General features: G+C 40.0%; 1 protein-coding gene across 1 annotated transcript; it reads right to left on the bottom strand.

Moving 5' to 3' along the window:
* Positions 1 to 899: 899 nt before the first annotated feature.
* On the bottom strand, positions 900 to 8,629 carry LOC146567232 (delta-type opioid receptor-like). Its single transcript, XM_085286928.1, has 4 exons — positions 8,338 to 8,629; positions 7,714 to 7,984; positions 3,979 to 4,331; positions 900 to 3,453 (listed from the first exon to the last, which is right to left on the bottom strand). Exons 2-4 carry the CDS (start codon positions 7,959 to 7,961, stop codon positions 2,924 to 2,926), a joined length of 1,131 nt encoding a protein of 376 aa, XP_085143054.1. The 5' UTR covers positions 7,962 to 7,984; positions 8,338 to 8,629; the 3' UTR covers positions 900 to 2,923.
* Positions 8,630 to 15,544: the final 6,915 nt, after the last annotated feature.

Genomic DNA, 15,544 nt, shown 5'->3' with positions numbered 1-15,544 from the left:
CCTTGTTTTACTTCACTGATAAAAAGTTTAGAAGAGTTTGTCCTTATCCAAACAAACAGAAATTTCATATGGATTGTTTAAAGCAAAATGACGCATATTTTCAGTATCAGACTACCGACTACAGACTCGGTACTCTGTATGTAAATAAAATTCCTTTGACCTGAACTTAGAACATGAACCTACATGAATCTAGTCTGTCTGTTCTTCTTATGGCTTATTTCTACACATACAGAAATAGTCCAAAAACACTAAGTGCTGGAATTTGCCTACAGTAATTCATACACTGCCATGATAAGTCAAATCAATTTAGTAATGTTGAAATATGAACAAATCAAAAATGAGGTTACTAATACTAATAATAATAATAAACGATTACGATTTTGTATCAGGTGCATTAATGGGTGAATAATGATCAAATGATCTGGAGGTCTTGTGGATGTATTATAATGAACATAATAAAAGAAGTCTGAGACAGAAGCTTGTAATGTGGGAGAAATCATCAATCATCACCTGATGTATCTTCTTATCCCGTAGTCTTGCAGAGGTGGCACAATTGAGATCCAGTATGTGAACACTAATATGGACTGCTATACAGAAGCTTCTGTTTATGCCAAGTTATGTGAATGCAGCTATTAATCATTGCAGTTTCTTTAAAATAAAAAACAAAACAAAGACCCCACATTGCATCCTCTTCCCTCTGGGGGGAGCTGATGGCTTACAGTAAAAAACTCTTAAACTGTAGAAGTCTGCAGAGTCACTGCCTCCAATAAGAATCTCTTCAAGGCTTCAAAATCTATTAAAACAAGTCACCAAAAAGGAGAGAGATTTGTTTTCCTTAAAACAAACAAACAATGAGTATCCGCTATCCCCGAGCTTGTCACACTCCAAGGAAAGAATCATTGTGTATTTGTTAAACTTGTTTTATTAAGCTCTTCACAGACAAGTTTTAATCGATCAGTACACGCCCTGCTCGAATGACGGCAGGAGAAGCCAATGTACAGCATTAAACTGTGAGCACAGAGATGAAAAAGAAATAAATAAAAACTACAACGATGCCTCGATCACAGTGTTGATTCTTAGAATAACGTCTCTTATTTTTAGAACATCTGTGCTTTATCTATTTTTGTGTCCATATACATGTGTCAGCAAGAGATTTATCAACAAGTATTAGCTAAAGATGCTTTTTTTTAAAAATGAGATAGATGACTTTCATGTAGTATTTGCAGTACATTCAAAATAACAGCACAGTCCATGAAGCTTATGGCTGCTGATGTTGCCTTTACTATCATAGCAGTGATGATTAACATGCTACAAATACAGTATATTTTCATAAAGTCTGTGCAAAGATTTTCATTTTGTAGTCTATACAAAATAAGTCTTTGTATAGAGACTGAGATACTGTACAGTTGTTAGAATATTCTGTATTTTTACTTGTTGAAAGAGCTAATCGGCTTATCAGACTGCACAACAATAACAGTATGACAGTTCAGCAGGACTACAGTATGTGTATCATGGTAAAAGCCATATACAAAGCACATATCATTATTAGTTATATACCATAAAGTTAACAACTTATCAGTCTGGACACAAAGCCAGGGTCAAAGCTGATAGAGAGCCCTCTGTCAAATTTTAAATGCACATTCAAGTCCAGGATCTTCCCTCCACATTCTCTCATTGATTAACTTGCTTTGATGCAGCTGAATGTTGCTTTTTGTTTTTTTCTTTGACTCTTACACAACTTCAAAGTCCAACACGAGTCAGTGAGTGCTCTCACACTGTGGTCAATCAGCACCATTCAGGCTCTGCACAGATGTGAAAATGTTTTTGGCACATGTCTGCTGTCAGCGATTCATGCAAATATCACCGGCATGTCAAATGCATTGAATAAAAATAGCAAACATTATAATATGAAGTGCTGTTTGACCCCTATCTAGTAATCATTCCTGAAGTCATTTTTCTGCCGCCACAAACATTTTTTCCTGGACTTGTAAAGGCACATTTGGCAAATGAAAAATGATAGGAGGAAATTTTGGGAATAAACAGCATTTGAGAGACAAATGAATCAAAACTGATGAAACTTGATATGGGCCAAGTGATTTTAATCAGTCTCCTGCTCGTTTACCCTTTAAATAATCATCAGTTCTCCTAAGATATCTTCACATAATTATCTCATGACCGTGTGTGCAATATTGTGTAATGATGATTTTATGAAATGCTAATCTGCTGATTATTTTGCCAGTAAGCTCAATACCCATCTATCCATCTCCTACTTATTCAATTCAGGGTTGTAGAGGTGATGTAACGTATCTCAGCTGTCAGTACACCCTGGGAAGGTTGGCAGTCTAAATTAAACTTATGGCTAAATAAATCATCATTAAAACAGTAAGCGATCATAAATTTGTTTTAAAAATGTTTAATTAACTGTCACGTATGAAATCAAAATCTTATTTAGGATGCTGGATGGTGCGAATGTTTAATTTTTCCTAAAAAAAAACCCTCCCTGAATAATTACTTAGTCATCAAAATAAATGGGGATTCATGCAATAATTGGTTAATCAACTAATTGTTGGACCTCCATCAACAGTAATCCATATTAATTATAAGCAGCACTTTCTTCTTTGACCTACTTAAACAGAAACAGTGTTTGGTTTACATCCACCTGCCAGGTTAAACCATAAATGCACAATCTTTGTCTCGACCTACAATCACAGGCTGCTGTGAAGGAAAGTGTCAGAAGTCAGAGGACACTAGGATGGATTGATTTGGATTTATGGACAACCACATCGATGATTATACCCTGGGTGATAATGAAAATGAAGTGAATCCAAAACCCAGTCTACATTGCTGTTGTGATGTGGGTTAAGCCCAGGTATTGTGAGTCTTCTTTTCCAGTGTGGGAGATTGAAGACAGTTCCACTGCTAGTCATGTCGGCTTACCAGTCCCATCTGGGTTCTCCAGGGGAACAGCGGCCTCTCGCACAGTGCTGGGGGCCTTTTTGCTCCCTGACACCTTCTCCCCCTTCAGTCTGGCTGACAGGCAGAAGTCTTTGAAGCAGCGTTTGAAGTTCTCATCCAGAAAGGCGTAGAGGACAGGATTGAGGCTGCTGTTGGTGTAACCCAGAGCCACGCAGAAGAAGTAGGCGGCCATGATGGCGGTGGTTTCCGGCACGGTGACGAGAGCTTTGACCAGGATGAAGATGTGAATGGGCGTCCAGCAGACCACAAACACGGCCACCACGACCACCACCAACCGCGTGATCCGGCGCAAGTTGCGATCCTTCTCCCTCGAGCCGGACAACATTCGGACGCTCTTCAGCCTCAGGACCATGAGGGAGTAGCACACGGTGATAATGAGCACAGGCACGACGAAGGCAAAGACAAACACTAAAATCTTCATCAGTGTGTCCCACTTTGCGTAGGGATCGGGGAACTGCAGCGCGCACTCTGTTATGTCTGTGGAAGAACAGTGGAGAGAAAATAAAGTGGCAATTTTATTTATATGACATGTTTTATGAAACTCAATGTAATTAACACTGAAAATAAAAACAGAAAAACCTGTAGGTTTGATTATGTCTTAAGTCAGTGAAAACTTAAAAAAAGGCATTCACACACAGCTGCCAAGTATGAACAAAAAGGTTTTGAGTCTATTTTTGAAGTGCACTTTATGATAAATGAAATTCCACTTCACAATTTTCTGCAATCAATTTAGCAAGTTGCTGTAGAATAGCTAATCTGCACTCAACAAGGGAACATTTTGCTCTAAACGCTTTTTTATTTCTTACGTCATCTATATTCAGGAAGGATGTGCTCAATTTGTAGCTAATGAAAAACTCTTCAGTGACGGATGGATTTGATATATTGAATATATTTCTTTTCCTAACATTTTATTAGTACATGCTTGGAGAGTATTTGCTATGCATAGAAAGTGGACAGAGACTCTTAAACTTTTTGTTAGACATCGGGGAAAGACTTCCTCACCGCTATTCGTCTGAGTACCGCCCAGCACAAAAGCCGGTATCCCTGCAGCCGAGGACAAGATCCAGATGCACACGTTTATCATCTTGGCCTTGAGGGGAGTGCGGAAATCCAGGGCTTTCACGGGGTGGCACACGGCCACGTAGCGGTCCACACTCATCATGGTGAGGGTGAAGATACTTGTGAACATGTTGTAGTAGTCGATGGAGATGAAGACCTTGCATACCACCTCGCCGAAGGGCCACGTATTCAGAAGGTAGTCAGTGCTCTGGAATGGCATCGTGGTGGTGACGAGGGCGTCGGCGAGTGCCAGGTTGAAAATATAAATATTGGTGGCCGTCTTCATCTTCGTGTACCTGTTAAATATGCACAACACAAAGTTGTCCTGTGAGGAGAGATACGGCACTGTCTCGGCAGCCGTTATTGCTTCGCGACTCAGTGGAAGACCTTTGTTCTGGGCTCTTTGTGAATTAAACATTGTCCATTAGTCCACAGTGCTTTCTTGAATTTGTAATGCAATCTTTCAGGCTCACACTTCATTGTTATATGTAAAGTGGTGTTGGATTGAAACCATATCCAATGAGCTTTATACAATTGTGTATTTACAGATTTTTACTTGTGGTAGCACCAATGCAAAATACATGCAGAATTTTGGGGTTTGGGTAGAAATTTTAAAAAGTTGATATTTACTTGCTATAGTATGATCTGCAAGAACCTAGAAGATTCACCTAAAAGAATGAACTTCTGTTCAAGATTACAGCAAAATTATCATAAAGAGCGTCAGTGTTTCACAAGCAAACTTTGGTTAGAATAAACTGCATTCGTGTTATGTTGGAGTAATCAGAAAAATTTGTTTCCAACTGGAAAAATTAATGTGAACTCCCCTCCATTTGAGATCAACCTGAAAATAGACGTTATTTTGCACAATTTGCAGAGTTGCTGGTATTATATACCACAATATAGTGGGCTAAAGTAATTCAATTACTTATAAATGGTCTACTATTCACAAGCAGTAATCCAGAAAAAGAGACAGGTAAAACAATATTTCTTTATAATACAGCCCTCTGAAACCAGATATCATCGAGTTGCTTAAACAATGTACTTTTTAATTTAAGGAACCTATTAGCAACAAGTTACTTTAGCTAATCATGAAGACAAAAAACCCAAGAAAATAGTTGTGACCAGAAAAAAGAAGTTCAGTCTACCAGAAGTTCACTATTGAACACACTGCATGTCTTTTATTTATGGTGTGATTAACCCAAAATGTAGAAGCAGTAAATTAAATTTCAAGCTAACTAGCTGCTAGCTTCAGCTTTATATTCATAGATAAAGCTCAGTCCTCTGAGCAAAAGAGAAATTTATTTGTCATGATATCAAAGTTTTTTCAAGTTTACTTTTAGCCACTTGGGTTTAGTTCAGCAGGCACTGACTTTGATATGTGGATTAATGTGTTAGCAAGCAGCTATTGTGTTTTTTATACACATATAGCAGAGAATAAGCGACGTTATATTCACTGGGAGTTGTAAATACATTCAGTGGCTTTACTTCAGTATGTAACGTGTTCAAGTGCAGTTGTATACCAAATATCTAATCAGCCAATCATATGGCAGCAACTCAGCGGATCTAGACATTGTAGTGGATCTAGTTCAATCTGAGAATAAGACTGGAGAAAAATGTGATTTAAGTCCCATTTTTGTGTCAGATGGGGTAGTCTGAGTATTTCAGAAACTGCTGATCTACAAAGGACAACCAGTATAGGATTTACCAAAAAGAGAAACTATCCAAATCAGCAGTTCACTGATTGAAAATATCTTGTTGATACAAGAAGCCAGAGCAGAATACCCTGACTTTTTCAAACTGACAGGTGAGTAACAGTAATTCAAGTATCCACTTGTTGCGACCAAAGTATGCAGAAGAGTGTCTTTGAATGGATAACATATCAAACCTTGAGGCAAATGGGCTACAGCAGCAGAAGACCACAACGGCTGCTACTTCTGTCAGATAAGAACAGGAAACTGAGGCTACATTTCACATAGACTCATCAAAAGTGAAAAATAGATTGGAAAAACCTTGCCTGGTTTGATGAGTAAGTGTTACTGCTTCTCCGACTTTTGCATGGTAGGGTCAGAACATGAAAACCCTTATCCACCTTGCCTTGTATCAGCTGATCAGGCTGGTGATGTATAATGATGTAGGACATATTTTCTTGTCCCCCTTTGAACTCCTCTGAGCACTGCAGCCTACCTGAGTATTGTTGCTGACCGTCCCTTTATGACCAAAATGTAGCCGTCTCCTGATGGCTTCTTCCAGCAGGATAATGCACAAAGTTCAAATCATCTCATACTGGTTTCCTGAACATGACAATGAGTTCACTGTACTCAAATGGCCATTTAGAGGCCAGGGGGTGGAATGGCAGATTCACATCATGGATGTGCAGCTGAAAAATCTGCAGTAACTGTGTGACGCTATCATGGCAAAATAGACCAAAATCTCTGAGGAGCTTATGTCAGATTGTTGAATCTGACATAAGGAATAAGAGCACACCTAAAAGCGAAAGATGGTAAAACGGGCAGTTTGGCTATATAAAACATGACATGTCTGAAAATCAGACAAGCGGCCTAAAACATCTATTTTGTGACCCAAATGGACTTTATTACATTTGAATAATTGCATATATTTCTTCCCAATAAATCAGCATTAAGCATCTTCTTCCTTCAGCTGTTCTCTGTGGAGAAACAGTAAAATGTACACTCTTGTCTGTAAAGTGACGTGAAAAAGCTGACTCCTGCAGACAGGCGAAGCCATCAACCTGATTTGAGGTAATTGTTGTCGAGGAATTGAAGCATTCTGGATGGCACTGCAGCAGTTCACGTTACGTCAGATAAGATTTGTTGCTCACACAGACCATAAATAAAGCCCAATGAGGTGTAAGCATGTTATTGGGTTGACAAAGCACCACTGGTTTCAGACGTAATTAATTTTATGCCTGCCAGGCCAGACTTGATGAGAAATGTATAGAAACCCATTATATATCTGGGAGGTCTTGCTGGAGAGTTGCCATTCATAAAGTTGGCATGTTTCATTTTCTGGAGGAGGTAGAATTAGCTCCCTGTCACCAAGCTTTTGAACATTTAATGTCAGGTTAGAAATGACGACATTCCCTTTCTTTGCCAAAATGACGTCTTGTTTTCTTTTTTGAGACTTGGGGGTTTAAAAAAGATCGTTCTCTATCTGGATGCTGTCTCATACCATTTTAAATGCCCATTTTGTCAATTCTTTCATGAGCTTAGAGCATCACACCTTTTTTTCAGTGTCTCTGAAGCGCATCCAAAAACAAAATGCAGGCAAAAACAAGAACTGTGACTAACACCAGATGGCCTGGAGGTCACTGTGTAAGCCCAAGTCTGGGTGCTCTTATTCCCAAGCAATAACATTTGCAAAGGCAGAGAAGAAAAACATTCCTCTGGCTGGATCTTGATTTCTTAAAAAAAAAAAAAAAAAAGACACAATAGCATCTTTTCTCTTTTCTTTTCTCCATAGAAACAGAGAAGTGATTTCTGGCACACATGCGGATTTATTATTTATACTTTATGGTAAATGGTAAATGGCCTGTATTTGTATAGCGCTTTACTAGTCCCTAAGGACCCCAAAGCGCTTTACACATTCAGTCATCCACCCATTCACACACACATTCACACACTTTATGATGTTATACAAAGTGGGGAGAAAAATCCTTACCTAATAATCACATACATAACGAGGCAGTTGCCCAACAAGCCGACCACAAACACCACGGAGTACACTGCGGTGATGATGGGGATGATGGGAGACATGCTCTCCTGCTCCCAGCTATCATCATCGTGGGTCACATTGCGGCTGTCAGAGTATCCGGATACCCAAGCAGTTGAATTCGCCGGACAGTCTTCCAGCAGCGAGGAGAGGCACTTGGTGTCTTCTTTGTAAATTTCAATCGGAGTGCTTTCCATTTTGACACCTGTTTGTTGTTGGGCTTGGAGGAAAAAAATCCTTTCTGGTTAAGACTTTTAAAATCGAGTTACTGATAAATTCTGCGTGTTGAATTCAGAGATGTAACATACGGCAGGCAAAAAAAAAGAAGATATGGTGATATCGGAGCAACTGAGCTGCAAAAAAAGCATCTAGAACATCTTTACTCAGTTATAAAAAGGAAAAAAGTTTGCACGATCAATTAATTAATGCAAAAACATCACACCTACACAAACTTCACTTTGGTTGTGGAGACGCGCGCAGATCTGGCAAAACACGTCCGGTAAAATACGCGCTGTGCTGCGAATCGTTGAGGGGAAAACGCGCACTGTAATGTGAAGCTTGCAGTTTACTCACCTTAATCACTCAGAAAAAGAGAGAGGGGGGGAGAAAGAGACGACGCTGTTTTTATTTTTAATATATCCTCGCAGGTATAATTCAGCCCGGCTTGTTTTGTTGCCCTGGTGAAGGTTACGGCTCATCAAAGTTTGGGGATGGTACTGCGCGCCCGGAGAGGAGCAGCGGCACCTTTGCGGACCCTCGTGCACACGCACTGATGGAGAAGTGGCGCGCAATCAGGCTAGACCCACACACACACACACACACACACACACACACACACACACACACACACACACACACACACACACACACACGCCTACAACATTCACCCAAAATATGAGATGACAGAGCGATGACAATAACCTGCAGGCAAGCGCACAGCTTCCCACAATCACCATGTCACAGCCGAGTAAAAACTGTTGAGCATAATTAAGTAAGATTTGTGCATTAGAAGCACTGAAAAGGTTTAGACGAGATTAAAATTGCATCTATGTTGCAGTTTATTAAAAAATGGTCCTATAACGATGTACAGGGGCTCGAGGAAATTCTCCGTGGGCAAAGAAAACACGTTTTTCCTTTTAAGTTGTGAATTCAGGCGAGAGTGCAACAAATACAGCCTCGCTGATGTTTAGGAGTGTGTGTGTGTGTGTGTGTGTGTGTGTGTGTGTGTGTGTGTGTGTGTGTGTGTGTTCAATGATGGAGGTCATAAACACTTTAACTGGACACAGCACTGCGCATTTCGGGCCATTTCTGCTTTGGTGGACAGAGGAGCTACAACCCGGGGACAGAAAAGGGGGGGTGATATATGACCAAGGTCCAGCACAGCCAGCACTCAGACCACTCCAACAAACAACCAGAATGACCCACCATTTCACCCTCAGTGAAAGGAAAAGCCAATTGGCATTGGATCTCATTTTGCTTCCCAGCATTTCAAATGTTCTTGATTCAAAGTCTAATTTTGATCATTTTTAGAATCCATGTTTGTTTTTGGTTTTTTTAAAGATGTTTTAAAAAAAAAAAACATCAGTTGTAGTGTACACTGTTGTTTTAGACCTCTCTCAGTCTGATGCATTGTGCTTAGCTCTGTTTTTATAAAGGATCTCCTTCACTGCGAGTGCCAAAAACAGCTCTCTTGGCTCTATGGCTTCTGACACTACAGGCTGTTGGTAGAATAACTATGATGAGAGAAGAGTGTTAAATGGCAGATTTGTGCAGCTCTCTTCTTTAATCCTTTAAAAAAAGATAAAACCTGCTCAGAGTTGCTTTATGAACTGGATACTGAATGATAATGACAGTAACTTGTATACAATAAACCGAAGTTTAAACTGAAAGAAAATTGCTTCTGTTTGTCTAAAGAAAAATCAGAGAAATCACTGAACATAAAGGGATTTCCTCCCATCTGTTGGTGTGGTTGATCATAGCCCCTTTTAACAGAGTGTTGTTATTCCAGAATAGACTATGTAGCATACTATTCATTGCTTATCAGTTAATGATGACTCATGGGTTAATAATAGGTGTTTGAACTATAAAACATCTGCCTGCTAATTAGCTTCCTGTAAAGTCAGCGCTGAGATGCTAGAAGCAGAGGCTCCGTGTTTGAGGCTTGTTACTGTGCTCAAGAGGATCGAGTTTTGTGGATTTGGAATTGAGCTTTTTGGTTTGTTTCTCTGGCATGAGCCATTTTTGTGGTGTGGTGTGGGGCATGCTGTCCCATTCTGAATGACCATGACTGTGGGGAAGTGCTGCCAACATGGGGGGATGTGCTTTGTCCACAGTGATATTTACATGGGTGGTACATGTCAAAGCAATATCCAGTTAATTTCCAGGCTCCCCAGCAAAATCTTCTTTTGTAAGCAGATTATAAGCAATATTTAACTACCTTAATAGCATCAATCGGTGCTTTTAATGTTATAGCTGATCAACAGTAAACCTCATTACCAGGCTACACTGACTCAAGTATTAAACAATCAGAAATGCAGAGCTAAATTTTAACATTAGAGGCTTTGTGTGATCATAATATAAAGTTTCACGATGGATCATAATCATCCTAAGCATGTCATCTACGGCGCAGCTACGCAATGTCCCAGGCCCTCGGGAAACTGAGCTTCTGCAAGCTTCATTAATTATCGCAAACTTGAGGACTAAGGTAATATAAAAGTCAAGAGTCATTAAATAATTTAAGCTGTTTTGTAGCTAATCCAAACAATAACAAATGAACTCATTTCTGCTACTTGTATCCTTTCATTACATTTCTACTTTAGTCTGAAATTTCTCCACATAGGAAAGAGGTCGAGTTAGTCATCTGCTGTTCATAGTTTCTTATCTACTCGCAATAACTTTTATTTACTTTGTAGTGCATTTTTCTCATTAGATCCCATAAAATGCACTGTTTTTAAGTTTTTAAGTATTTTTAATCAGTTCACATGAATAGTGAGCTTTAATTGTGAGGCACTTAAGTGATTACTCCATTTGTCATCCGTGGAGGAGATCATTTTATCATTTTGTTGACAGATGAAATCCTCTGACTCAGGAAATGTTTATACATGGTTCACAAACGCTGGCCGAACCCATCCCGGGGGCTCAGAGAAAACATGGGCAAATATTTGAAAAGCAGAAAAAGCTACAGTACACCCCCAGTGTTTTCATACAGGAGGGCAAAATGAATTTGGGAAATTCACTTCTTGCCTGGTGCATTCTGGGGAAGGCTATAGCACTGAGAAAGGTATAGAAAATCAATGAATGAAAAAAAGAAGAAATCCAGCAAGGACAGCGAAAATGGCTTTTGTGAAGAGGAAAGAAACAGTTACATATTAGAGTCACTCTTGGGGTGAAGTGATTTGGTTTTTATAAGTTTATAACGGTGCTAGACAAACATGAGACCATACATAGAAGATTATTTAAGACTTAGATTTACGAGATTGCACTCTGTCATCCGCAACGCATATTGAACTAAGAAGATTGATCGCTGTACCTCCAGAACTTCCGTAGAGAAAAATAGAGCTTGAACAGAGCCTGTGCTGCACATTTGTGTTAGATTGCAGAAAAAAGCGTTGCATATGAGAAGTGTGTATGATAACCTAGCAAATGATGAGAAACTACTTGAAATCTGTTAAGTATATTAATCTGAATTCAATAAATACGTGTAACTTTTTGCACTGAATAACAACAAGTGAAAGGGAAAAGTAAGAAGATCCTTAAAGTAATTAGGATTCATCCTCTGGGAGCTACGAGTGTCCACAAAAATCAATCTGTAATCATCTGACATAAGCTATAGACCGATTGCTATTGTATCTCTCTGCAGCTACCAACCCGTCAGTGGAACTGGAATTCTCCTACGTTGGTGGCGATTATGTAACAGATGAGCATGTGATTGTCATTTTTAAATCTTGCACAGAGTTGCCAAAGAGCCAGACCTTTGCTTTAATCTGCTGGAGATCCCTGCTGTAATCATCTGCACACATCTGTTCTGAGCCAAGACCAGTGCGGAGAGACATGAATGCGGCTCACGTGGCTTTGTTAAACACCAGGTGCTCTTGAGCAAATCACCAGACCTTTTCTAGCATTCCTTCTCTAACTGGTCCTGACCTCTGACCCCAACTGTAGATGAGCAAGCTCAGGAGAATTCCCCTTCAGGAGTCCATACAATGCATTAATATTCCAGATCCGCCCCGGCCTTCCTGCACACCAACCTGTACTCTGCTGAGCTCAAGGAAAAAAAAAAGCTCACGTACGTGTGACCGAACACAACTCAACCAGTGTTTGCGAACCGCAGCGAGGGATTAAAAGGACTTAGAAAAAGATTACATTGTAAAGTCTGTGTCTGTGCTCAGAAGTAAACAGCGTCAGATGTGACTATTCGAAGAGCAATGTTTTTTTGGGTCAGTGATGGAACCTAAAAAAGTAAACTTCCACTCCAAACATGATCTCAAAACAGGCTCACAGTGCAGCAGAGATTATTGCTGACCGGCTCCATCTGCTAATGACTGCGCTCAGCAGCTTGGTATTTTTAACTTTGACTCCATGGTGTGAAAACTTATTGATCTGCCTCTGACAGGAGCCGTGATTGATCTCGCCGTTTACAAGTGTACAACTCCGAAGATGACATTCACAGTTTGCTGATAATTTGCAGCTTTTGTGAAGATGTGTGGGAGGTCGGCGGAGCATCTTTCACAGCTTCGCCCGAACTTGCAGGCATGAAAGGACAGATGAATGCCGTCGTCGCGTGTTTCGTTTGCTGGCGTGGAGACGCGAGTGGGTCAGAGAGGAATACTGGATCTGATTTAAGTTCAGATTAAATAAGCACAGTCGTGAGTTTAAAGCATCGATTTTCTCAGGATCTCTCAGACAGGCCAGTTAAAGTATGCAAGAATCAAATTCAAATTTCAAATGAGAAAATTGTAATTACTGTTGTTTTTAAATGTCAGAATCTCTCAGAGGCTGTCAAAGGTTTATTGTTCTGATGTCCTTCTGAATTACTGCAACACTCCCGCTCCCACCAGTCTTTATTTTGGTTTAATCAAACCCCACCCTGCTGGTCTTTCTCCCATAATCTGAACAAAAAGAGCAGAGCTGTGGTCATTATGTGTCGTGAATCACTTTTCCTGCCTGATTTACAAACTCCACGGGCATCAAAACCCATTTTCCAACCAGCAGTGATCCGTTCTCCTTTTTGTTTTTCTTTTCATAAATCATTTCACCAGAAACGCACAGTAATAGAGGTCATCGCTGTGATGCCTGGTAATGAATCAACTCTTCGTATTTGTGTGTTGTAAGTGTTTACCTTTAGTGTTTTCACTCGATAACATGAAGCAGAGATGGAAAATGTGTAGGTTCAGATGTGAGAGCTGCTATTTCTGGCTCGAGGTTTTCCCTGCTGGATTCGTACAATAAATGTGGGAAACTGAACGCGTTGTTCTGTTGTGAGAATTATGAGACTTCCACCCAACACAGAAAGGCATTTTGGCATCGCTGGAAAAAACAAAAAGTGTGGCAATAATCTCCCATCCCTGAGGTCAAAGGGATAAATTGTTTCTCCAAACTGTATCAGTCTGAGCTGCTGAGTCAAAGGCTGCTTTGTCACGATGCGGACTAAATCAACCGTGTTGCTGCCAACCTTCTGTTGTTTTAGATATGTAATGGAAAGTAACAAGAAAAAAAGACCTCCTTTGATTCGAATTCTTAAACAAGCAATGTGTCTGCCAAGTACTGACCATTTATAGTTAATTATCTACTTTCAGATTAAACCAGTAAATCAATTTTAAATAACACGCAGTGTTCTTCCCTTTGTTGCACACAGCTGCACATGAATACAATGCAAGGGGGTAGACAGCGTGCACACAACATTTTTGAAGTTGTGTTGATTGTCATGTCGTGAATGAATGTTTTTTTGTTGTTGTTATTTTTGCTTACTTTTGGTCTCCTCCAGCTCCTGAGAGAAAGATTTGTCCCATTCAGGTTATAAATCTTCAGAAGTTCTCCTAATATTTTCATCCAAACTTTGACCTTTCACTGGATGTAACCAAGCCCCCTTTGTGCTTAAAGTGATCTGTAACTACATTACTGTCACATCAACAAAAACAAGAACAAATATTTTCTCTATATATTTAATTTGTTTTGTTTTATACAACATTGTACTTTGAGGTTTGCAGTGCAGTAAACATCAGTGCAAAGTGAAGAGTTTTGTGACTTTCCACACAAAAACGCATTTTTAAATTTTAAGTGCCATTCTGTTTTATTATGTTTTATCTGGCTGTTGTACGTTTCATTTCCTTCATTTTTCATAGCCTAGTAAAATTCTTTTCACCACCACATTTCCAGTGATTCTTTTCTTGCAAACATGCGTGATGTGATGCAGATTCTAAGATTTTAGACACATAGCCCGCTAACACCACCAATAAAATTCGAAGATCTCGGCCTGCATGCACTGCATTATCCCGGCAATTTGCGTGTGTTCAGGTGTTAATGGAGAAAATCCAAAGTAAGTATTAAGGCTTGGTCTGTTTTACACTGCTGGTACTGCAGCTGAGGAAGCACGGGTTAGAATATTCAGCCATTAAAATCAGTTTTGCTTTGCTTTGGGCAAAGACTGTGATTATGAGGTTCTCTTCTTCAGGCGATGTGACAGCATCACAGCTGTATGCACTTCTTGAGAGTCATGTTTAAATGTATACGTTTCAGAGCTCTAATGTGCAGCTATCACTGAGAGCACACCCAGCAATAAAATTCACGCAAGATTAGTTTTCTGCAGCACTGGTCTCTTGTCTTATTTTAGCAACCCCTGTTTGCCATTTTGCCTTCATATTTTTCCTATTCTTCATATCCCCCCCAGCCCTCTGATAATATTCTGTCTGCCTTAAGTAGGCGGCACTAAGACACTTCCTTTTATGTGACCAAAGAGCCTGAAGCAGAAAGCCGGAGTTAACAAAGAAACCCAATAAGTACTGTGCTGATACCCGTTATCTCTATCTGTGTTAGGATGCCTGGGTCGTCGACCCAGGGTTTTTGAGTTTTTGATATTATTTTATAATTTCTAGTTTTTGGTTTCTTTGAGTTCCGTCTTATGGCTTATGTCTCTGTCGTCTTTAGTTGCTCTGTCTCCCCTATCACCTGCATCCCCTTGTCTAGTTCGCGTCTATGTGTATCTTAAGTTCCTATATCCCCGTGTTCAGTCAGTGTTTGTGTTTGCCCTGTTCCCACGTCTCTGTTCCCTTTGTAGTGCCTGCATATGAGTCTGTGTCTTTGTTCAGTCTGTGTTATGTGTTTCCTGTTTTACTTTGAAAGTCCATGTCTGTTAATGTGTCTGGTTTTGCTTCCTCTTGTCTGATTTGCCCCAGCTGTGTTTCCCTCCTGTTACCCATTCCCTGATTGCTCCCTCTGTGTATTTAAGCCCAGTGTTTCTCTGTGTCTGTGTCGTGATCTACCGTTTATTTTGCTGTGTGGTTTGTCTGTCCACCGGTGTAAGTTTATTTAGAGTTTTTTCAAGTTATGTCATGTTGCGTTCAGAATTAAAGCCTTTTTTGAGTTCACGTCTGTCTCCGGAGTCTGCACCTTGGGTCCTATTCCTGCCTGCACACAGCCACACCTAACAGAAGATCGCGACCAGAACATGGACCCAGCAGCACTCGCCCCGTCTGAAGAGCTCAGGGAGGATATAATTTATTCAGTGGATAAATTATGTGACCTGTGGCTGAATCATTCTGGGGAGGAATTTCAGCGTGCTGTA

Source organism: Mchenga conophoros, linkage group LG9, assembly GCF_057382185.1.
Source record: "Mchenga conophoros isolate Kocher_MC1m ecotype Shallow Benthic linkage group LG9, M_conophoros_male_GT1.1, whole genome shotgun sequence".
Taxonomy (NCBI): Eukaryota; Metazoa; Chordata; class Actinopteri; order Cichliformes; family Cichlidae; genus Mchenga; species Mchenga conophoros.
This window is presented reverse-complemented; position numbering and strand designations above follow the sequence as displayed.